General features: G+C 43.7%; 1 protein-coding gene across 22 annotated transcripts in view; it reads right to left on the minus strand.

Moving 5' to 3' along the window:
* The window catches only part of OBSCN (obscurin, cytoskeletal calmodulin and titin-interacting RhoGEF), a 287,341-nt gene extending 270,578 nt beyond the window's left edge, over positions 1–16,763 (minus strand). For all 22 annotated transcript variants that reach the window (XR_008309945.1, XM_053262303.1, XM_053262302.1 and 19 more), the window contains exons 1-2: positions 16,545–16,763; positions 9,923–11,063 (exon numbers count right to left, since the gene is read on the minus strand). Coding sequence is in view for 21 of the 22 variants with exons in the window: in XM_053262303.1 (XP_053118278.1) it covers positions 9,923–11,054 (1,132 nt within the window). In the remaining variant the exon portion in view is untranslated. The remainder of the gene's footprint in view (positions 1–9,922; positions 11,064–16,544) is intronic.
* Positions 16,764–23,274: the final 6,511 nt, after the last annotated feature.

Consider the following 23,274-nt stretch of genomic DNA (forward strand, 5'->3'; position numbering starts at 1 on the left):
TCCGAAATATTTAGTTATTTTTCCAAAGCCACCCAGTGAGCTTTTTAGCTGAGCAGAGGTTTGAATCCAGCTCTTCTCAATACTCCTCCATAAGAACATAGGAACAGCCCTGCTGGATCAGACCCATCTAGTTCAGCATCCGGTTTCACACAGTGGCCCACCAGATGCTTCTGGGAAGCCCACAGGCAGGAGCTGAGGGCATGCCCTCTCTCCTGCTGTTCTGCTCCATCACACCACACTGGCTTTATTATTATTTATTTAACCTGTTACCAGAGCTATTCTGTGAGCTCCTGTAGAAAATAAGCTCGGCTTCCCTTCTTTCAGTCTGAAACACTGAGTACCTAATGGCACATGCAGAAGATGACAGGCCTTTGGGCATATACATATTGTTAATGCATGCACCATAGAAACTGAGCAGACTTTCCTCCAGTTGCCAGGTGGTGAGGGAAACCAGCAGTACAATGCCAGCTTCCTGATGGGTTGTGTCTGGGTATAGGCCACTTACAGCGTGATGGTTTTCCATCTGGCCAGTTTCTAAGGGCCATAAGCAAAGTGTTCATCATAACAACTTTGGAGACCTATGTCAATGCCATTTTAGGTGGGTAGGTCTATGTCATACTTATGCTGTTGTAGGACTGGTCTTCTAGAAAAAATGTCTCCTAATGGTTATCCTCAATCTGCCCTTCTTCAACTGAAACTTCTCATTCAAATCTCAGTGTGAAAGGCAAACTATCAGAGATATAATTTTAGGTCTACATTTAATCAACTAATCAGACTAATTGATTTTGAAACTTTTACTCAACTAGAACTCTGCCCCCAATTGATTAGACAACAGATTTTTCAACAATTTTTACAATACAAATATAACAATTGCAGGTGGCAAGCAGCATTTAGACAACAGTGACATTCCAACTTTTCTTGCTGGTAGAAGGTAATGCATCCTCTGGGATGATGCTTGGAATATAGAATGCCATATACTGAGTCAGACCATTGGTCTATCTAGCTCAGTATTGTCTACCCAGACTGGCAGTGACTTCTCCAAGGTTGCAGGCAGCAGTCTCTCTCAGCTCTATCTTGGAGAAGCCAGAGAGGGAACTGGGAACCTTCTGCTCTTCACAGAATGTCTCCATTCCCTGAGGGGAATATCTGACAGTGCTCACACTTCTAGTCTCTCATTCATATGCAACCAGGGCAGACCCTGCTTAGCTAAGGGGACAAGTCATGCTTGCTACCATAAGACCAGCTCTTATGGTACATCACCTAAGAACATCACCTAAGAACAAAGGGTAATAGCCAAGCTAAGTTAGTTATGACTAAGTCCCGTTGAAAATAATAGGACTTAAGTTAGTCATGACTAACTTGTCTTACTTATTTCAATGGTGCTTAGTCATGGCTAACTTTGTATGCTGCCCAAAGCAGGACCTTTTATTTTGTTTCAGAAGTATTGTTTTTACTCACATGCAAACTTAAGCAAGCAATTTATTGATTGAAATGATTAATCTAGAGAGTTCTGTCATCAGAAAACAGCCCTAGGTATTTTCCTTCAGACTAATTTGTGGGCTTTGAATAGCAGCCTCAGCCTCAGCTTGTGATCCTGCCTCCTTGGGGCTTCTTCTCCCCAGATTTCCTCCCCTTGAACGTCTAAATGTCAGAAAGAAATTGTGTCACTCCCAATGACCTCCAAGACAGTGCCAATGAGTGTGAAGGTTATCAATCACTGCCAGCTGCATGACAGGCCACCTGTTTGAAATAATATGCACTTCTTCCAGCCTGACAAATGACATTCCCTTGTTCTTTCTTCTGTTTGGAATACTTTGAGTACTTAAACAATTGGTTACTTTAGAGATGAGTCTGTTGCCTGCCAAAATGAAAGGTCAATCGATGCATCCAGGAAAAATCACACAAGACTATACTATTTTGAATGAACATCCAGGGATAGGAATGCTTCTCAACCCACATAAAAAGTATTATTGCATGTAAAAACTATTTTATTTTTAAATATATACCCTGACAACATGGCTCTACAGACTCCTCAAGGTGCCTAACGTAATACTAAACAATAACAACATTGTATCAATTCAAAATGAATTAAGTACCACATCAGGGAGAAATATAGAGCTACAATGCTTCTGGGCTAGCATTCTAGAGATATGCTGTTTTTGATGTGGGAAGGGATTCCTATCATGAGACACACAAAACTGAGACAAAACAATGGCTGACATCCTGACTAAATTACTGGATGGAAGTCCCATTGAAATTAAGTAGTCTTTTAGAGTAATTCTTGAGTAGTACTAAGTAGCCTGGATGTTAGCCAAAGAAAACAAGGAATCATGGCAGAAAGCGGGACATGGCTACCTTCTGGGACAAGGTACTCTGAAATATCATTGCAAGACACCTGCCAACATCTGAAACTTCAGAAGAAGTGGCTGAAGCTGTTCCCTCCTTCTGGTCAAATTTTAGCATGGGAATTTGTGGAAGTCTCCGCCTCCTACTGAACTCACCAAATAATGACTCCTAAAGTTGGGTCGCAACTGATTGAAGTTCTTCTTGGAGAACTTTCCTCCATTTTTTCCTTCCAATATTTTTCCACAGAATCAAGACATTAAAATCCCCAGGATTGCTTTCAATAGCCATCTGGAGATTGATGTAGATTCTTTGAGACCCTAAGCCAATCCTGGATGGCTGGCAACCTTACTTCTAAGTAGTCACCCTTCTGACAAGGCTGGGTGCTTTGCATTCACTCAGACCCCACTTACTAAATTTATGCTAAAAACCAGAAATTGCAATGTGTTGAGGACAAGTGATGGTGGTGGTTTAACTTTTGTCCTGTTCTAGCTTCTCAGGCCATGTCTTTACCACTAATTTATTTTGGTTTTATAGTATTCTGTCAGGGATTCCTTTGCGGAAATGGGATAAACTGTTCAGGGATATCTGGATATGAAGGGGTTAAGTCTCATGCTAAGTGTAGTTGGCTGAGACAAGCCCTGCAGCTGAGTCTAGGGAAAACCCTAGTAGGGAGAGCAGTTAGAACTGTTGGAATTCCGTTAGAGAATGTCAACTGGAGCTGAAGGGCTGGAAGGAACGAGAACCAGATTGGATTCTGAGTAAAGTAAGCTTAAAGAGAAGCAGTTACTGAGCTTGAAAAGGAACTTGTTATAAATTCAAGAGTCATTTGTACCTGCAGTGTGTACAGTAAAGACACAGAGAGTGGAGCCTTTCACATGATCGCGCAGGTGGGGGGGGAAGGGTTAAGCCTACTTTCCCTGAGATTGGCCCCAGCTGCACCGTGCCGCCATGCACACGATCACTGCAGTAGTGACCAACATGGCTTTATGGAGCCTGGGGGAATCCCACAGTGCACTGTGCAATGAGCATTCTGAATTGGGGGATTCCCCTGGGGGATGGGCACTCTGTCCATTGATTGATTGATTGATTAAGTGCCGTCAAGTCGGTGTCAACTCTTAGCAACCACATCGATTGATTCTCTCCAAGATGATCTGTCTTTAACTTGGCCTTTAAGATCTCTCAGTGGTGCATTCATTGCTGTCATAATCAAGTCCATCCACCTTGCTGCTGGTCGTCCTCATCTTCTCTTTCCTTCCACTTTCCCCAGCATTATGGACTTATCAAGGGAGCTGAGTCTTCGCATAATGTGTCCGAAGTATGATAGTTTGAGCCTGGTCATTTGTTCCTCAAGTGAAAATTCTGGATTGATTTGTTCTATGATCCATTGGTCTGTTTTCCTGGCTGTCTATGGTATCCTCAAAAGTCTTCTCCAGCACCAAAGTCCGAAAGCATCAATGCTTTTTCTATCTTGCTTCTTCAAAGTCCAGCTTTCGCATCCATAGAGTGTCACGGGGGAAACCATGGTCCTGTCCATACAGGGGCTCAAATGGTGACCTGCAGATGTCCCCAAATGTGAAACAGTTGTGGGTAAAAACACATTGATAAAGTCCAGCAGCCAGCTTTGCTTGAGCAGCATTACAAACTGATTATTTAATTATCTATCTATCTATCTTTTTATTTAGAGATTTAATATACCGCCCAATCCATAGACTCAGGGCGGTGTACAAACAAGATGTTCTTGGTGGCTTGTAGATCATATTTTGTGGACGATCAGAGTATAGGGCAGAATATAGAATTAGAATACTGAATTCATGTAAGTGTCTTTGACGGATTACAAGGAATTGGAATTCCTTAGCGTGTTGCTACCAAAGAAGATTCTAGTTGAAACCCATTAGGCTTTTCAAAAGGATTGTAAAGGATCTTCTTGCACCAAACCATATTATCCATGGGCTCTATGAGAAACCTCCTTTGGGACCCTTCTTCCATTGTGCAAGTTAAAAGACACTTGTGCATTTATACATTCCATTGTATTGTTTAACTGATGGCATATTCTAGAAGTGTGTTCTATGTTGAGTGTTTGAGATGAATGTATGGATGTATGCAATATTTTATGCCCAATGTGGTTGAAGTCTGATGGTGAGAATTAGTTGCTCTATAAGCTCTTCTATATTATTTATATATACAATTCTTTAGGGCTAAGAGAATTATCTAAATGTTTAATTTAATGTCTTAATTAAGACATACCTATGGCTAATCCCATGTGTGGCAGCTCTTGTGAGAGTTCGGAGAGCTGCCGTATAGCCACGAGATGGTTGGGAGGGAAGAAAATTGTGGTTGTGGCAGCGGCCTGCCGGCTGGCCAGAAACCAAATGAAGGTGGAGAATAAGCGGTCTGGCCAACCAGCCAGTCAGAAAGGGGGGTGGGGAGAAGAAGCAGGCCAGCCAGCTGGCTGGCCAGAAAGCAGTGGGGGTGGGGGGCAGATTCAGATGCTCTACACCCGGCCCAGCTAATCTTCTATATAATTAATTCTCCAAGATGGGATGCGTGGGGACGTGGCAGAAAGGAGGCAATTGGCTGGCAAATGGAGAGGAGGTGATTGGCTGACAGAGAGCGCACAAGAGGGTGCCCAGGATTATCCAGCTTGTGGATCTGGGGTAATGGATACAAGTCCAGAACAAGGTTGTACCCTATACAAACCTGTATAGTTTTGTTCCTGCAGCAGCTTTAGTATTCCTTGGTGGGGTCCAAGGATAAAGGCCTATAAAATGTGGTGATGGAGATTTGCCTGTTAGTCTACCGCAGGTAATCCAACTTGTTCCTGATGATGACGACACCTCCTTTGTCAATCTCCTTGATTATAATGTCAAAATTATTTCTGAGGCTTGAAGGCACGTGGCTAAGATCATAGGACAACCATTTGATTTGCTGCTTGCTGACAATTTCAGCATGATGATAAAAACACTCTTCATAAAAGCCCCATCTGGTATTATGATTATCAGGAGATATATTCCAGGCAGGATTTTTCTTTCTGAAGCACAGAGTTGTTGAGGGCCAGTGTACTGTGGAACTATTCCTTGAGTCATAGATGACAGAAATAAGACTCCAGGTTGCCACAACATTTCAGTGGCTGGATTAACATGTAACGTGGACCCGTGGTTCTGTGCCCGCCCTCCCCCCAGTCTCCCATCCTCATTTGGACATTCAGAAGAGCTGCCTCTCTACAGCCAGCGAGACTTGCAGAGAGGCAAGAGAGCTGGCTGTATGGGCTTCCTTCTTGAAAGAAGTTCAGCTGGCACAGCCAATCAGGCTGGAGTTAGGGAGGAGCTCCCTCCCTCAACTCCAGTTCCAAGGGATCAAAACTGTGGTGCAGTGTTAGGTGTAACACTGGTGCCGCAAAACCCAAGTTAAAGGCAGCAAAACTCCACTTTGAACCAAAGGTTCAGAGTGGAGTTTGGGGAGGAAAACCATGGATCTCTTTCTGCCCTTAACTCCAGTTTCCCACATTTGGACATGTAGTTATGGAAATCTAAGGGACCTCTAGTTTCCTAATACATCCAAATCTGGTCACCATGTGTGTGGATGTGGAAGACTAGAAGGAGAATTCAGCTCTTGCTATGCTTAATTTTAAAAAGCATCATAAAGCACTAATGCAATTGGGGAGGGAGAAAGGAACGGTCCCCATATTTCATAGCTCCAAATATGGGACTCAGATTTCAATGAAGCGCATTATTTCTTCAATGACTATTTATTCAAACCACAGTTGACTGTGATTTCACTAGCTTCCATGTTTACAAAAACACATGTCATGGGTGTTTGTTTTTAAGGGAAGAAATCAAAGCATGAAACCTTTTAACACTAGTGTTGGCATTTTGCAAGCTTTTGAAATATTTTCTCAGCCAGTGCTCACATTACGGGGGGTGGGGGTGGGGGAAGGGAGGTACAGTGGAAATCAACAAACCTAGCTCCTGACTCTTCCCAATTTTAGTCAAACCATCCCCCCTCCACCATAGGAGAGCTGGTCTTGTGGTAGCAAGCATGACTTGTCCCCATAGCTAAGCAGGGTCTGCCCTGGTTGCATCTGAATGGGAGACTTGATGTGTGAGCACTGAAAAATATTCCCCTCAGGGAATGGAGCTGCTCTGGGAAGAGCAGAAGGTTTCAAGTTCCCTCCCTGGCTTTTCCAAGATAGGGCTGGGAGAGATTCCTGCCTGCAACCTTGGAGAAGCCACTGCCAGTCTGTGCAGACAATACTGAGCTAGATAGACCAATGGTCTGACTCAGTATGTGGCAGCTTCCTATGTTCCTATAGTCTTCTAGATATCTAAATATATTTACTCAGGGGGCCATCACAAAATTTAACAATAAATAAAATAAAAAGTGAAGGGAAAGCTGGGAAATTTTAAGGTTAATTTTAAAGTTGATTAAGTCTTGGAAGAGGCATACTGTAACATCACAATTTTGGGGGTGCTGCATGATGGATGTCCATGGGAACACCATGAGGTATTTTTAGGGGGAGGCTACATTCTCCAAAAATTCCTTCCCAACTCAGGGGCCCCTAGGCTGTGAGGACTGTTTTATAGGGAATAAGACCGGCGGTCCATCAAGTCCAGTCCTCGGATTGACAGTAGCTCTCCAAGGCACCATACAGAACTCTTTCCCATTCCGGCTATCCAAGGCTCCTTAATGGAAGATGGCAGGGACCTCAGAGGATGCAAAGCACGTGTTCTCCCACTGAGCTGATCTCTTAGCTGTTGATCCCCCAGCCCTAATTTCTTCTCTTCAGAGTTCGACAGTATCCTTAAGATTAAAAAGGTGTGATTTCACAGTATCCAGTTCGCATAAGAGCTAGCAAAAAGCTCATCGCCAAAAGTCAGGCTGCAAATCAAAACACTATTTTATCTTAGTGCATTTTTCCACCACACATCTTCCCAGGACTCAGGAAGAAGAGAGACAAAGGTATCCCTCCTCTTCTGTCATGACTGTGCAGCTCACACCCACAAAAAAGCCAGCTAGGGAATTACCTAGAAGTAAATACCAAGCTTCATTTTTAGAGCAGAATTATTCGTGAGTAGATCCATGGTCAGAGAGTCCATCACTTGAAAGACATCTTCCCTTCAAATGCACCTGTTTGATCAGCACCTATTCTCTGTACCAGTTGCGGATATGGATGAGGTTTGAATTAGTCACCCGTGGTTCTGCCTGGCTGCTAGCATCTCGACCCTTTTGATTTAAAACTGAACAGTTTTGACAGTCCACACTGCGTTCTGCAAAGGTGCAAATTATGGTAGCTGCTACTGTATTGACATGCAGGGGGTGGGGGCAATTATTATTATTATTTATTATTATTATTATTACATTTATATCCCGCTGTTCCTCCAAGGAGCCCAGAACGGTGTACTACATACTTAAGTTTCTCCTCACAACAACCCTGTGAAGTAGGTTAGGCTGAGAGAGAAGTGACTGGCTCAGAGTCACCCAGCTAGTTTCATGGCTGAATGGGGATTTGAACTCGGGTCTCCCCGGTCCTAGTCCAGCACTCTAACCACTACACCACGCTGGCAATACAACTGAGTTATATCCGAGGACTAGACCAAACATAATAGTGGAAGATCCATTGCTATTCCAAAGTGGGTGAGTAAGGGTCCAAATTTTGGAGCAAAAGAAGTGCATGAGTGGGATTGCTAAACCCCACCCCCACCCTTCAGCTGTCCTTATAGGTGCTCTTCTCCTCAGCCGAGCTTGAAAGCCAAGAGTTAGTTGGGGTAGCAATCAAGTAAATTCAGCTGGAACAATAGTCCAAGCTGTCCTTGTCAGAGCACCCTGAGGGAACTCGCCCTGATGGGCTTTCCGAGGGTGAATAATAAGGAAGTGAGGCCTCCTCAGACCAACTGCCTCGACTTGGACCCTCTGCTGAGTGTGCTAATGGGGTGGGGGTGGGGTGGCTTCGGTGGCGCTGCCTTTTGAGGCTGTGTTTGTGCCTGAGGACACCTGTCACCACGAGGGTGACAGAGGCCCTGCAGCTCGTGGCACACGGGCTGCCAAACAGCTGTCAGACCATTGCAGCCTTCGATCACTGTCTGCTGACTACCTGACAGACACCGACAGGCTGAAGTTAAGTACCTTGCATTTGCTTGGTAGCTCATGGAGGGGGAAGGGTGAGGGGGCTGTTAATGACCAAATCGTGCCGTGTGTGCAGGACTGCTGCCTTGATCCTTGAGTACCTTAAGGCTTTGATCTGTCTACAGAAGACCAATACGGTGACTTCATTGCAAAAATTTCCCATTGAGAGCCTTGCTGTGCCTGAAGACGTATTCAGCTGGGATCCCTTTCAGCATGAAATAGGCTTTGGAAGAAGGAAGCCAACTTGCTAATCAGAATCACAGATGGGAATGAACTGGAAGTCCATCTTGCCTACCATCACCATGGAACTGGATCACCCATTTCCCATCCCAGCTTCCTCCCTCCACCTGCCCCTCAGCCTATGCAATCCAGAAGCAGGGAGAAAGTACATTACAAATCGAGCTACAGGGCAAATAGAGAGTCACAAAAACTGCAGACTGCTAGGTAGGACAAAACTCCCAAACGTATGTCACAAGCAACTGAAGTGGTTACAAGAGAGTAGGGATGTGTAGAATTGGTTTGCTCACAAACTGGACCACTGCGAACTGGACCGGTTTGAGCGGTTCGATTATGAGCTGCTTTGAACCAGTTCAAGCCGATTCGTCAAATCAACTGGCCCAGCCGATTGGTTCAACTGAACCTGTTCACTTTGGTGAGGTTTGGTCCAAATTCATACTGAATTCATACCGAACCACACCAAATGGTCCGTGCACACCCCTACAGAGAGTGAATGAGTCAGTTTAGATGTCACATGGAACCACTGTTAAAGCCTGCTACATACTTGAGCCTCAGGAGTGTGTGCTCCCCTTTCCCTGCCTGCATGAATGTCCATTTCTAATTTAGGTTACAATAAACCAAGGTCAGTTGTGATGTCTGAACTGATCAATCTTGGTTTATTCCAACTTACTTTCTTGGAATAAACAGCAATCTGTAACCAAGGTTCAAAGAGAGTTACTGAATGCAGTTCATTCCAAGGAAGTAGGTTAGAATAAAGCTAGTGAGGTTGATTCAGATGCCATGACCAAACTTGCTTTAGTGTAACGTAATTGAAAGTAGATACTTGCATGGGCAAAGGAGGGAAGACCACATGCTCCCAAGGCTCAGGAACTTGTTCAGAACTAGGCTTTAACTATGGTTCTCTGTGTCATCTGAGCAGGCCCAATGTCCAAATACATATGTGCATGAACTTAGAGGGGTACGGTTGCAGAATCCTCTACATCATAGCTAAGATCTTAGAATACTTTTAAAAATTATATCGAACAGCCATTGGGGGCAGCCAAATGGCTCTGGGATGGTCTTTGTAGTAACTTGGAACCCTAAATCTGGCAAGGAACCAGACACAATTCACACAACCTATTTAAAGCAAATAGTAACTGGAACGTGCCTTTAGGCAACGAGCATCGTGGTAATGGTGGTGACAACAATGATGACATAAAAACAAACTTCGGCTCCTTACCTTTGACTGTGACCAGCACAGAACTGTATGTCTGCCCCGCCAGGTTGGAAGCTGTGCAAGTATAGAGACCATTATCAACCTGCTTGCAGAAGAGGATCTTCAACACAAAGTTCTCCTGCTCATCCTCATAGATGATATGCCTCCGCCCTTCAAGGATAACTTCACCATCTTTCTTCCAAACTATCTCTGGCTTGGGTTCTCCTGTCACATAGCAGCTCATCTTGGCATGTTTACCCTCAGTAACGGTGAAAGTACGTGTTGTTGCACCATAGGAGGAACCATCACTCCGAAAGCTCTTGGCAGTCAAACTAGCAGCCCTCTCATAATCAAGGGAGAGACTCAGGCCAAGTTTTGACCGTCCTTCTGTGGAGAACGCTGTGGAGATCATGGAGTCTGTGGTGGTTAAGTCTGTCTTCCTGATTTCTTCCCGCCTTTTTTGCATGTGTGATAGCAGTGGAGAAGTCTTGCTATAGCCCATGTCTATATTGTGTCTGGTGCCACCTGGGCTGCAAGAATCTGGTGTATCAACCACCAGTGCAGCCGCCGCACTGGTGGCTCCAAGAGGATTCTCGGCACGGCAAGTGTATGTCCCACTGTCCACCAACCGAGTACTTTGGATCTTGAGGGCATTTTTCTCTCCCTGGGACTCAATCTGGATGCGGTTGGACTCTGTCCTCCCTCCCAGGTGCCGTCCATCTTTCTCCCAGTTGACAGAAAGGGGAGGGCTGCCCTGAACAATGCACTTGAACATAGCATCTTCTCCCATGATCACTCTAATAGAAGTCGGCTTCTGGATGAAGTAAGGGGCCGATTCAGTCACAGTGGTTTTCTCCCCAACTTTGATGCTGACAGCAGCAAAAGCTTCTCCAATGGTGTTCTTGGCCCTGCAGATATATTGGCCACTGTCCTCCAGGTTTAAGTCATAAATCGTTAAACGATATAGATCACCATCTTCCACCATTTTAAACCTTCCCCCCGTCTGGATAGGAAGTTTATCCTTCTCCCAACTCACTAGTGGGATGGGGTTTCCAATAATCTGGCAGCTCAGGGTAGCATCTTTCCCCATGGACACCACAAAGGCCTTAGGCCTGGTCAAGAACCTTGGGACTCCGCTGTAAGAACTATAATCCATCTTGATATCCTAGGAGGTTAAAAAGAGGTGGGGGAGAAATAACAAAACAGCTATGAGAATCCTTGATCATAGGAAGCATGATCAAATTTTTGGAAACCCCAGGGTGGGGCAGAAATCACATTCAGTTTAACTTCCCAGACTATAAGCAACAGTAGCGGTTTCCAACCCTTTAATAATTCAGCTTATGAGCTCCTAGAGGCCTGCTCTCATAAAGAAATGCAGTAGTTGCTTGGTTCAAACTAGATGTAACATCAAAAGCATCATTACATTTCTGTCTTTGTAAGCTTAGAAATAAAAACAGCCAAGGGGAGCCTGATCCCATTGAGATTGGGGGTGAGGAAGTGGAATCTTCTACCCACAATACTCCTTTTTCCTGATGAAAATCACCACCTCACCCTCAAACCTGCAATTTTGTGCAGGAGAGAAGCTGAAATTTGCATTAATATGTTTTTTCTCCTGAGACACATAGTAGCTTTGAGAGGACAATTTGTGTAGGGGAAAAGGTTACCCCAACACACACACTTTTGTTTGTTTGTTTGTTTGTTTGTTTGTTTGTTTAACAAAAGAGCATATAGACTGAAATGCAATAATGCATCTTAGCATCACAGACTGCAATCTTCTTTGTTTTGGTGGATCAGACACTTTAGCACCCAGCTGCCCCGGATGGTTCACATTCATGCAAGCCAAGCATATACTGTAGCATGATCTAGCGTTGTTTCAGAAAGCCAATTTTAAAAACCACTAATGAACAGAACTGAAAAAACAAACATTGAAATTAAAAATAAGAAATTGAGTGCCCTCCCTAGAAGCAGTTCGGGGGGGGGGGGGAGCGGAAATAATTGGCTTGTGGGAGTGACAGAGGTGAGCCACCCCATTAACCATCCCTTGAAAAATAAATGCTTATTCTCTAGCAAAGCATTCAGCTTTTCACCCTTTCCAAACAGTCCTCTAAAAGAAACAACACAGGGCCTCATCCCCACATGCACACAGCACAGGTACACACTTCACATGTGTATGGCCCCCAAGAAAACTGGGGGATGTTGTCAAAAACATCAAAAATGGGACAGAGCTGAAAGGTCTGATCAAACATCCCAAATCAGGACATTAGAGTCTTCTCCCTCAATAGCACCATCAAAAAATGTTCTGTCTAGACCTACTAATATCAACTTTATATTGAGTTCATTCATCACAGGGCATGTGAAACAATGCCTTTGTTTAGATTTCCTAGTGCTAGAGATGCAAAACTAATCCCTGCATTTGCAAACAAAGCACACATTTGTCAGTTACTACTGCTTGCTTTAGACCCTGTGTGTAACTTGAATCCTCACATGATGTGGCCTTCATTTAAATTAATTCAAAAGGTGAAGATGCCTTCTCTACCTTCATTACTGAAGTTTCATGGCAGGAAAGGCTTCGCCTGGTTAATTTCTGTTAGTCATGCAGCTGTTAAAAACACAGAAGATTTGCCAAAGAAACAATGGGAAAACAAGAATCAAACTGCCTACCCTCTGACTTGCAGATGGTGAGGGTGGTAACAGTGAGATAGAGTTGCCAACTCTGCCTGAAGTTATTCCTGATGAGTTTGTTTTAAAAAAAAATATGTATTTATATTTTCCACTTTTTAAAATAGTTAAACTAGTTCTGGCATTTCCAAAAACGCTGGTCTTAGCTGCTGTGGATGCAAGCCCCCCACAAACCCTTTCTTGGGGCTATTATGTATGTCATAAGGTACATGGATTAAACAAGTAGTATCTGTTGGGCGGCAACAACAACAAATATTTATACACCGCTTTTCAACAAAAGTTTCCAAAGTGGTTTACATAGAAAAATCATAAATAAACAAGATGGTTCCCTGTCCCCAAAGGGCTCACAATCTAAAAAGAAACACAAGACAGACACCAGCAACAGTCACAGGAGGTACTGTGCTGGGGGTGGATAGGGTCAGTTACTCTCCCCCTGCTCAATAAAGAGAATCAACACATTTTAAAAGGTGCCTCTTTGCCCAGTTGTACATGATCAAATTGTACAAACAGTGTGCATGATCCAAATTGGCCAATCTGACTGACTTTGTTGGGGCTTAACACTTTTCAGACTGCTCTGGAAAGGGGTAATGGGGGCCATGAATTACATCATAAGGTACAGGGCTGAAACTGATACCATTTGGTAGAGATGACCTTCCTGCAACTTAAAATGTGCCATCTGACTGTTTGACTGATCAGTCCCAAATCAGATCATTTGATGTGCTCAGGGCCATAACTGCTTCCACTTTATTGAAGCATGCTTAGATCAGCTGGAATATTCATGAGGAGAAAAAGGAGAGGACGAGGAGCAAAGAGCTTCCACTGTACTCATTTGGAAATACACATAGCATTACTGAAATTATAAGAACTGTATTTTGCTACAGGAATACACATTTTATATTTATTAGTTTTATCAGTTATGAAAAAATTGAAAACAGTTAACGTACAGCTGTCAACACAAACTCTCTATTTTACCCACATACTTCCAATGCAAATGAAAACCAATCTAGCAATTATTCATCTTCCTCCTCACTATAATTTGAATCATTTCCATCCTCACAGTGGATGGCATGGGATGGCACCGAAGTTTCGTGATCTGCATACATGTAGATTTCAAAAGATGAGGATACTTGATCCCCATCAAACCACTTCAGTGTGGACTTCTTGTTTCCAATACTCCAACCATGGTCCTGTGGCTTAGACAACAGAGGCTTTCTTTGTATAGCTAGGTTACAGGTTCCACAAATAAAGTTTGCCCACAGTATTTTCTGTTGGATGACAGACTTGCATGATGGCATAGTGTTTCCTTCTGTTCCTTTAATCTCATTCATTGGAGATCGGATATTTGAATTTCTGTCATCCAACAGAAAATACTGCAGGCAAATTTTATTTGTGTAGTTTTTGTTGCTGTGGCTCTGCATTTTATGGTCCTATTCTGTATGTTTTTTTAAAAAAACCTTTTAATTAGATTTGTATTTTTATATTGCAATTTAATATTGTTATTGTGTAACTGTTTTATATTGTTTTAAATGTTTTATAAGCCACCTTGAGATTGTTTTAATGAAAGCTGGTATAAAAACCTAACAATACATTAAATAAATCAATGAATAAATAAAATAAATGAATAAATAAATAAATCCATTATGTGAATAATGGCCCCAATAAGGCATTTTGTAGGGCTTGCACCCCTAAATGCTCCAGCAGCTGCTCATAAGATTGGTGTTTCTGGACATGTTAGAACTAGATGGTCAAACATTTGTACTTTATCATGCAAGTTTTTTGACATGGGCTCTTGAATTTTACCTGACATTTGTTTTGGAAAACTAGACCTGGGGTAGGGCTTGTCAGTTTAACATCCTCTGGACGTAAACTGGATGAGGCCTATTCAAGGTTGAGCATCCAAAAGCACTGGATGAGGCCTACTCAAAATTTAAGATGGTCCAGGAATGTTACCATGGAAAACTAGAGTGTAAAGGTCAGGTTGCTACAACTCCAGAATGTATTTTAAAAGGAGAGCCCCTTCAGACGAGGAAAAGTTGACATTAATTCCACTATGAATATAAGAAAGATAAAATACAGAGGATATAGGAAGCCCACACCACTTTCTGCCATTAATGGTTTAGCATTGCCAGTGAACTTCCAGGCAGAACTTCCAGGCAGGCTGGAGAATGCTTTCAGTTTCTAAACTGCAGGCCCTGTGTCAAGATTGTGCAGTGGTCTTTGAAGGGACTAGACTGTAGGTAAACAATACACAAGTCTGGTGACTACAGGCCACCTCCAGCCTCAGAGGCAAGATGCCGCTGAATGCCAGTTGCAGGGGAGCAACAGCAGGAGGGAGGGCATGCCCTCATCCACCTCTGGCCTGTGGGCTCCCCAGAGGCATCTGGTGGGCCACTGTGGGAAACAGGGTGCTGTTCTAGATAGACCCCGGGCCTGATCCAGGACGTCCGTTCTTATGTTATGTCTTTGTTTTTTTTAATGGAAAGTGGTATTTACATATAAATATATTAACAACAATTAATAAAACTGGCTTTAAAAGGGCCTTATCCACATTCATGGAGGACAGGTCTATCAATGGCTACTAGTCTGGTGGCTATAGACCATCTCCAGCCTCTGAATCCCAGTTGCAGGGGAGCAACAGCAGGAGGGGGGGTATGCCCTCAGCTCTTGCCTGTGGGCTCCCCAGGAGCATCTGGTGGGCTACTCTGTGAAACAGGATGCTGGATGAGATTGACCTTCTTGGGCCTGATCCAGCAGGGCTGTCCTTATGTTCTATGTTCTTACAACCAATTACCAAGTGGACCCCACATATTTCACAAGCCACTTCTTGTTCTAATAATTTCAGTTGTGTCTGGACAATTATAACTGCCCTCGCTGAAATGCTAGAGGTGTGTCTCCCTCCCACCCCAATTAAAATTAAGATTTTTGTCATTGAAGAGTCAAAATCTCTTTATAGCCTCTTATTTATATTTCTTTTTTTTAAAGTTGTCAATTATTTTCGAATAGCTTTAAAGTCTTCCAGCTTTTGTGCCCTTGCCCTTTGCAAATGTATAAAGTAGGAGTCAACAACTGAGGGTCCTTAGGCCAAATATGGGCTGATCAAGAGAACCAAATGTGCCCTTAGTTCAGCTGTCACAACATCCATGACAACAGGGTTTTCCAGGGGGCCACTTTGGAGAGTCAGAGAGCATGCGCAATTTTTTAAAAATAGAGGTGTAAAATAAAAAAATAAAAGATGTATTAGTATGATTAAAAATTTACAGACCAGAAAAAAATATGCATGTATTTTTATGCCCCACTACAGCTATACCCTCTTCTATATTGATTCGTATATAATGCAAAAAGTAGACATCCTTTCCATTACAATCACTCCATGTCACTGAGCTATTGCTCTTAAAATAGACCCAGCTGTCACTCTCTGTCTTTTCTCAGAGTCCATCTGTAGAACTGCAAGCTGAGACCTAGGGAGGAGGAACAGGGTGGAGGTTGCGGTGGCTAGGATTAATACTGACATGAGATGGGGTCAGACAACCCAACGCAAGACTGTTTTCCCCTTATGTTTGGGTACATGGGTTGAAAACATGGAGAAAAATAGCCCTCTCACCTACCATACCCCTTCAAGAAGAGCTTCATCTCTCCCCACACACGTTGGCCCCCATGCAGCTCAAGGGAGTAAACATTCAATGTCCTCTGCTTTTTTCTTCCTTTGCAGTTCTTTGCAAATTGCTGTCCATCTGCTTCTGGGCCATGGGTGAAATCACAGCACACCACTAACCTAAGCCAAGCTTAGCCCTAAGAAAGGTTTGGGGTTTCTCGACCAACAGCTTTGCTGTTAATTTCAATGCTAGGGCTACAAACAACTGCAAATAAGCATGGACACAGCTGCACACAAAACTCTTGAGCCCTTTCCCAACAAGACAGCAGCAAACCTGCCTGCCGACCCAGATCTGGATTGAAATCAAGCTCTTACCTGGAGTCGCCTTAAACTTGGAGGAAATAAACCACTTTCAGTGGAGTGAGGGAAAGCAAATCCTTACTGAGCTGGCACAAAGGAGATAGATAGTTGAAGGGGGCATGGGGAGACCAACAGGGTCTTGGTCTCCCCACCCTGTGGCAAATAAAACAGAAACCCCAGTGAGGTCGGGGACACGCTGAAGGTGAGCCCCTAGTCCCCCAGCAGTAGCTTCAGTGCTCGGGGTTTAGCCAGTGTCCAGCCCCTCCCCTTGGCTGCCCTCCTCCAGTCAAGTTGGATTGCTGACGTGCCTCTCTCCCCCTGCCTCCCTTTCCAAAATAGCCCTGGGTGTCATTTACCAGAGAGATCAAATTTCATGTGGTAGAGAGACGAAAGGGCACCGTTGTCGGAAACCCACCAGGACTGACCCAAAAGCCATCTCCTGCAAGTGTGTGTGTGTGCAGGCATGCCCTCAATGGGACAGGCCCAGCAGAGTTTCTCAAGTGGGTTAGCCAGAGCCAAGTGACAGGTGTCAGGCAAGGGTATGATGAGGGAATGTTACAAGTTGTTAACAAACATTTATTAGACATCTTCTTGCCTATGTCTGTTTCAGAAGGGGGATGCCTTTCTAAGGGACAGTTCATTCCCTTGGCTTAAATAAAAGACTGACTGAACCTTATTTTTAGTTTCTGAAGTCTAATGCAGTTGACAGACTAAATATGAACAGGCATGGTGCCAAAATTAGTTACTGGGCTCCCAGGGTTAGAGATTGAAGGTTCAAGCCAATTATCTGTGATTTGACAGAGAAAATGTCTTTACCAGTAAAGCCTTCCTAGATGCGAGCCTTGGGCAGCCTAGTCTGACAGCCTGGAGGTGACACATATGCACTAGGCAAGGGGCCAGAAGGAGAGGGCAGGAGGCAAATTGTGTTGGGCTAGGGAAGGAAAAAAAACAGGTGGCCCCTTTCCACACCCAAATCTAAACAAGTTTGGATTCCAAGGAGGGCAAGGGATCTGGGAACCAAGTCCTATGAGGAGTGGTTCAAGAAGCTGGTTATATTTAGCCTGGAGAAAAGACAACTAAGGAGAGATACAATAGGTGTCTTTCAAATATCTGAAGGGCTGCCGCACAGAAGGAAGAGAATTATTTTCTGTTGCTCCTGAGGACAGGACTAGAACCTATGAGCTGAACGTACCAGGAAGCAATTTCAGGCTAGATATGAAGAGGAATTTCCTAACTGCAAGAACTGTTCCACATGAAACATTCTGCCCCATGCAGCGGTGGGCTGTTATGGGATGGAGTTTTTCGAACTGAGGACAGATAGTTGCAAGGGATTCTGTACCTGTTTCCTGCACTGACTAGGGGGCTAGATGAGAAGGCCTCCAAAATCACTGCCTGCATTCTATATCCCACTCACTGTCCTTCAGACTGCCACAAAGAAGGTCACAGCAGGCTCCAGGCTTGATCAGGGTGGGATGTGAGGCAGGGGTGTGTGTGTGGCTTGAGCAAGATGCCCTCTCACTGTAGGTCTGCTCCCTCCTTATTGCCAACAGAGCTGCAAGTGAGCATGCCGCAACATCTGCTCCTCATGCTTCCTAGTATTGGTGCTCTCTTGCTCATCCCCTCTGGGCCAGGGCGTGGCAGCACACAACAGGTGGCAAAGCCCCTTTGAGTTATTTTTATACAATGAAGCAGGGCATACATTTCTTAATGCTACAATACAAACAAATGAATACACAAACCTGCATTTGGATGAGCTCAGCTCCGAGTATACTGTGGAGAAACCACCTGAGAAAATTCTCTGAAATTCCTGCTTGGTAGGAACCCTGAAATACTCTTCAACCTTTTTCTTAAATAAATTTCACTTCCAGTGAAATAAATTTGCCACAAGAAAGGGAGCAGCGTTTTAAATACAGTTCCATTGGTTCCATTTAGTAAGTGGGCTAGTTTCTTCCTAATCAAAACAAAGACACTTTTTCACGACTTGTGTAGTAGAATGTACAATCCAGACTCTAGGTGCCAGTTGTTTTTTTCCTTTGTTTGGAGTTGTAGAGATAAAAGTTTATTTGGCTGTAACCTTTAGAAAAAACTGTTTATAATCTCAGTTTTTTCTGGCTATTTCACATGCATGTGTGCTCATGTTCAGCATCAAAACAATCAAGATTCCATATGAAAAAAAACCCACTTTTACATGCTAAATAAATTGTGCAATGCATGCATAATTTTCATTTGTCTGCAACCATTTTTTTAAAAAAAATACTGCATTGTTTACAGTGGATTGTTGGAAGAGGCATGTAATCAGGGAATTGGCTGATGCTGGAAAAAGTCTGGGATTAAGGAAATATTTTTAATTTGCAAATATCTAAATCATGTTAAGATAAGATTTTAGGAAAAATGTTCTAAGCACTTGGAATTGTAGAGGCTGTTGAATTCACTATATTCAGCATATTATTTGTTATTTAGTTATGATCACTATAAAATTATTATTCAAACCTGATATTTCTGAAGTTTTAGATACTATATTCAAAAGTGTTGGGGTTTGTGATCATTTAGCAAAGCACCAAGGAAGTTACCACTCCAGTTACAGAATGCAGAATTTAGTTAAAGGCTCTCCTCTAATCTAAGAGATGCTTCGTCTTCCATACTTCCAGTCTCTTGAGCAGTCACCTGTTTTCTTCACAAACATACACACAGAGCCAAAAACCTCTAGTCGAAGCAAGCAGATTTTTCTGGATGCTTTGACCTTGGCCTTCTGCGGCTCTCTTCTGCTTACTGCAGTGGGCAAAATGATATTCCAAACTGCTGAGCAAAGAGAAGAGTTACTGCACTAATGAAAGTACGTACAGTATGTTACTTCCACCATCTAAAAATCACTTATTGAAATAAGGGCATCTTTTCAAAGAGAGAGACATTTCCTGATTACCAGTCTTCTGGCAGCTCACCCTTGCTCTAGGGGGCTCCAAAATATTACAGGCAGTGGTTCTGAAGTCCCACTTGCAAGTTCTTTTAGCACCTGAAGATGTAATTTAGGGATGCTCACAAAACCGGAAAAGCCAGTTCAGCTCGAATCTGAACTGGATTCAAGTCAACCCAGCCTCGTTCTGTTCACTATCGAGCCGGACCTGGTTCAGGCTCGAACCAAGCTAGTTTGAAAGGGCTTGAAAGTGCACTGGTAAAGCGGAATCCAGTGAGGATTCCCCTTTACCAGTAAATGGCAAGGGAGGCAGGGGGGTTCTCTAGGAGGTAGATCAGGCAGGAGGGGAGGCAGAACATACCTTAAAAGTGCTACCGGCAGCAGCTGTGGCAGAGGCCATGGGTGGGGGGGCGGGGAGGGAGTGGGACAGTGGTGGCTGTCATCCCCCACCAGCCTCCCCCTGAGCAGCCTGGATCTATTCAGGCCTTTGCACAGGTGTGGAGATCACTAAAATGGCCTACACACATGCACAGAGGCCATTTTAATGACCTCCATGACTGCACCACCAACCCCGTGACCACGAGCAGCACTTTAAGGTACATTTTTACTCCCCTCCCACCCGATCTACCTCTAGAGTAGCCCCCCTGCCCCCTCCTTTACTGGTAAAGGGGAACCATCACCAGATTCCCCTTTACCAGTAGAGTTCCAAGCTCTACTGGTGGCTCGAACGGGGCCTGGTGCAGTTTGAACTCGGACCGGCCGAGGCTGCTCCGGTTCGACCCCGAACCTGCTGAGCTGAGCCGGCTCAACATCGAGCCTGGCTCGAGCTAAGCTGGCTTGCATGCCCCTAATGCAATTTATCTGGACCTGGAGACAAACTCATTTGAGGTCGCTAGGTGTTCTCTTATTGTCTTCTTTACCTATCTTGAGGCATGTTAAAGTAGCAGGTCTCCGGCCACATAAAGCTTTAAATGTCTTGTTGCTGATGTTATGCCATGACCAGTTTCATTTCTTCAGCAAGTAAAATGCATTTAAAACCTATTTTTAATCATCTTTAACATGGCTTATAAATGTTTCAATAAAGATAAAAGGAATATAAGAAATAAACCAAATGACCCAAATTTTTGTTCTGATTAAGTAGAACGGTTTCCAACACCAACTGGAGCAGCAGACAATAATAGGAATGAAGCATCAGGTAGGCCAGCTATTCTGCCATTAAGGACTCTCCTAAGAACATGTCAGTCAAACACCTTCAATAACTTCATAAAGGCCAAGACAACATTCCGAGTTTCATCACGTTGGCCCAGGAACAGCGTGTGGCTGACAGCCAACCATTTCATGGGTGCAGCCTTCCAGACTTACTGCCTCCAGCAGCATAAAACACCCTGATCAGGTTTCCCAAACCTGGCAAACAAGGTGATATTCTTTATGCAAGTGAGGAGGGTTTGGGAAGCACAGCTGCCTCTATGGTCTCAAACTTCTAGTCATCAGTGCATTAAGCAAAATCATGAGAATCCATAGGGCTCCAAGGAAAGCATCCTCCCAAATGCTATAATCCGAAATGCAAAAGAGGTACTGTGCAGATTGGGATCAACTGGAAGAACACAAGGTGCTTTGTGGTATATCAAGAAGGTTTTCCAGTTCTTTAACAACAGGAACCAGAAGGATCTTCTCCCCTGTGCCCAATTTAGGCTGATAGAATCCCTGATCCTCAGTAACTCCAATGTACACTTCTGTATGCAGGTCATCCTAGCATATGCCTCATGAAGCACAGTACGTAAATCAGTTACTGAGCACTGTTTCCCATCTGCCGCCTCCTCCTGAGCCACTATTTTGCACTAGGATGCAGCTGGTGGACTCCCAGATTTCTAATTTTAAAAAGACAAAACAACATCTTGGCTTGCAGTTTTTTAAAATTTTATTTTAACTGAAGACTACAGACCTCTGAGGATTTTAAAATTGGCATTCTGATCCAGGGGATTTCTTACAGTCCCACCAAACAGGAAAGCACAAGAGAAACTCCTAAGGCTTAGTCCACACATGGAACTGGAATTAGGTGTTCGGTAGGTAAACACAGAAGACATGCACACACATTTACGGCCCACTCCTGTCCAGTAAGAAGTCTGTCTGCAAGACTGTCTCCCCAAAGTTCAATTAAACTCCAAGTGTGCATAGAATTATCAATCAATCAATCTGTATGATGCTCAGCCATAGGCAATTGCATATAAACAAAATAAGTAGTTTCTGTTGGAAGTTAAAGGACTTTGCGCTGTCTCTTTGCCTCAGACAGTGGAGGACAGACTAGTAAGTCAGAGGGCTAGAAGGTCAAGACATTGGTCATCACTTCTCCACTGCTCTGATGCTATCCCTTTGATGTGTAGATTGCTACTCTTAGGGATTCAACTTCCTTCCTCTCTCTCTCTTCCTTCCTGCCCGCCTACCTTGCAACATGGCAAGCCTCTCTCCCTGCACCATATGTGCAGAGAGGATGCAGAATCCATCTGCATCCAGCTAGGTAGATAGATTAGAGATCCTAACTCCTCACTTTCCTATCTAGAATGGAGTTCCTTAATAAATGCCTTTTATATTGATTTGAAACTATGAATTGGCTCCAAGTTACTTTACTCTCAGCACACACGCATGCCTAACTAAATTTCCGCTGTGTTGTGCCTCTATGCACTCTGCTATAATGAGAAAGGGATTCTCTCACCACAGAGAATTTCCAACAGTTTCAAGGTAAATACAACTAAAACAGTGGTCTTAAAGAAAAAGGCAAGTTATAAAATCCCATGAAATCAACATTTATTTATTTGTTGAATTTATATACCACCTAATAACAAAATCTCTAGGCAGTGTACAGAATTAAAACATAATATATAAAACATTTAAAATTCATAAAAAGATTTAAAAAATCATAACAGATAAACACACATTAAAATTTAAAGATTTCGTCTCAGTTGAAGGCCTGGGAAAATAGGTACATCTTCAGGGCCCGCCTAAAAGCAAACAGAGAAGGAGATGCTCTTATTTCAACAGGGAGCACACTCCAAAGCCCTGGGCAACCACAGAGAAGTCCTGGTCCCAAGTTGCCTCCAAACGAGTTGGTGGCAACATAACCAGACTGCTCCAGATGATCTTAATAGGAGACAGGGTTCAAGACAGAAAAGACACTCTCTTAAGTACCCTGGACCTAAGCCATTAATGGCTTTACAGGTAATAACTGTATTTCGTTCGGAAACATATAGACAGCCAGTGCAGTTCTTTTAGAATCGGTGTTATATGGTCCCTTCGGGTAAACCCAGAGACCAATCTGGCTGCCGCATTCTGAACCAATTGTTGTTTCTGATCTATATACAAAGGCAAACCTATGTAGAGTGCATTACAGTAGTCAAGCCTAGAGGTTACCAGCCTATGTACCACCTTTTTAAGGTCATTTGTCTCCGGAAATGGATGTATCTGGCGTATCAGCCGAAGCTGATAAAAAGCACTCCTGGCCACTGCCTCAACCTGAGAGACCAAGGAGAGTTTGGGATCCAGAAGCACTCCCAGACTACAAACCTGATCTTTTAGGGCAGGGATTCTCAACGTTTGGGTCCCCAGATGTAACTGGACTTCAACTCCCATAATTCCCAACCAAAGACCACTGGGGCTGGGGATTATGGGAGTTGAAGTCCAATAACATCTGGGGACCCACACGTTGAGAAACCCTGTTTTAGGGGGAATGCAACCCCATCCAGAACAGGCAGGTCTAAACCATCTCTCAGATCTCGACCCCCTACAGGCAGTACCTTCGTCTTGTTTAGGAACATAACATAAGGAACATAAGAACATTAG

This window comes from Hemicordylus capensis, chromosome 6, assembly GCF_027244095.1.
Source record: "Hemicordylus capensis ecotype Gifberg chromosome 6, rHemCap1.1.pri, whole genome shotgun sequence".
NCBI classification, from domain to species: Eukaryota; Metazoa; Chordata; class Lepidosauria; order Squamata; family Cordylidae; genus Hemicordylus; species Hemicordylus capensis.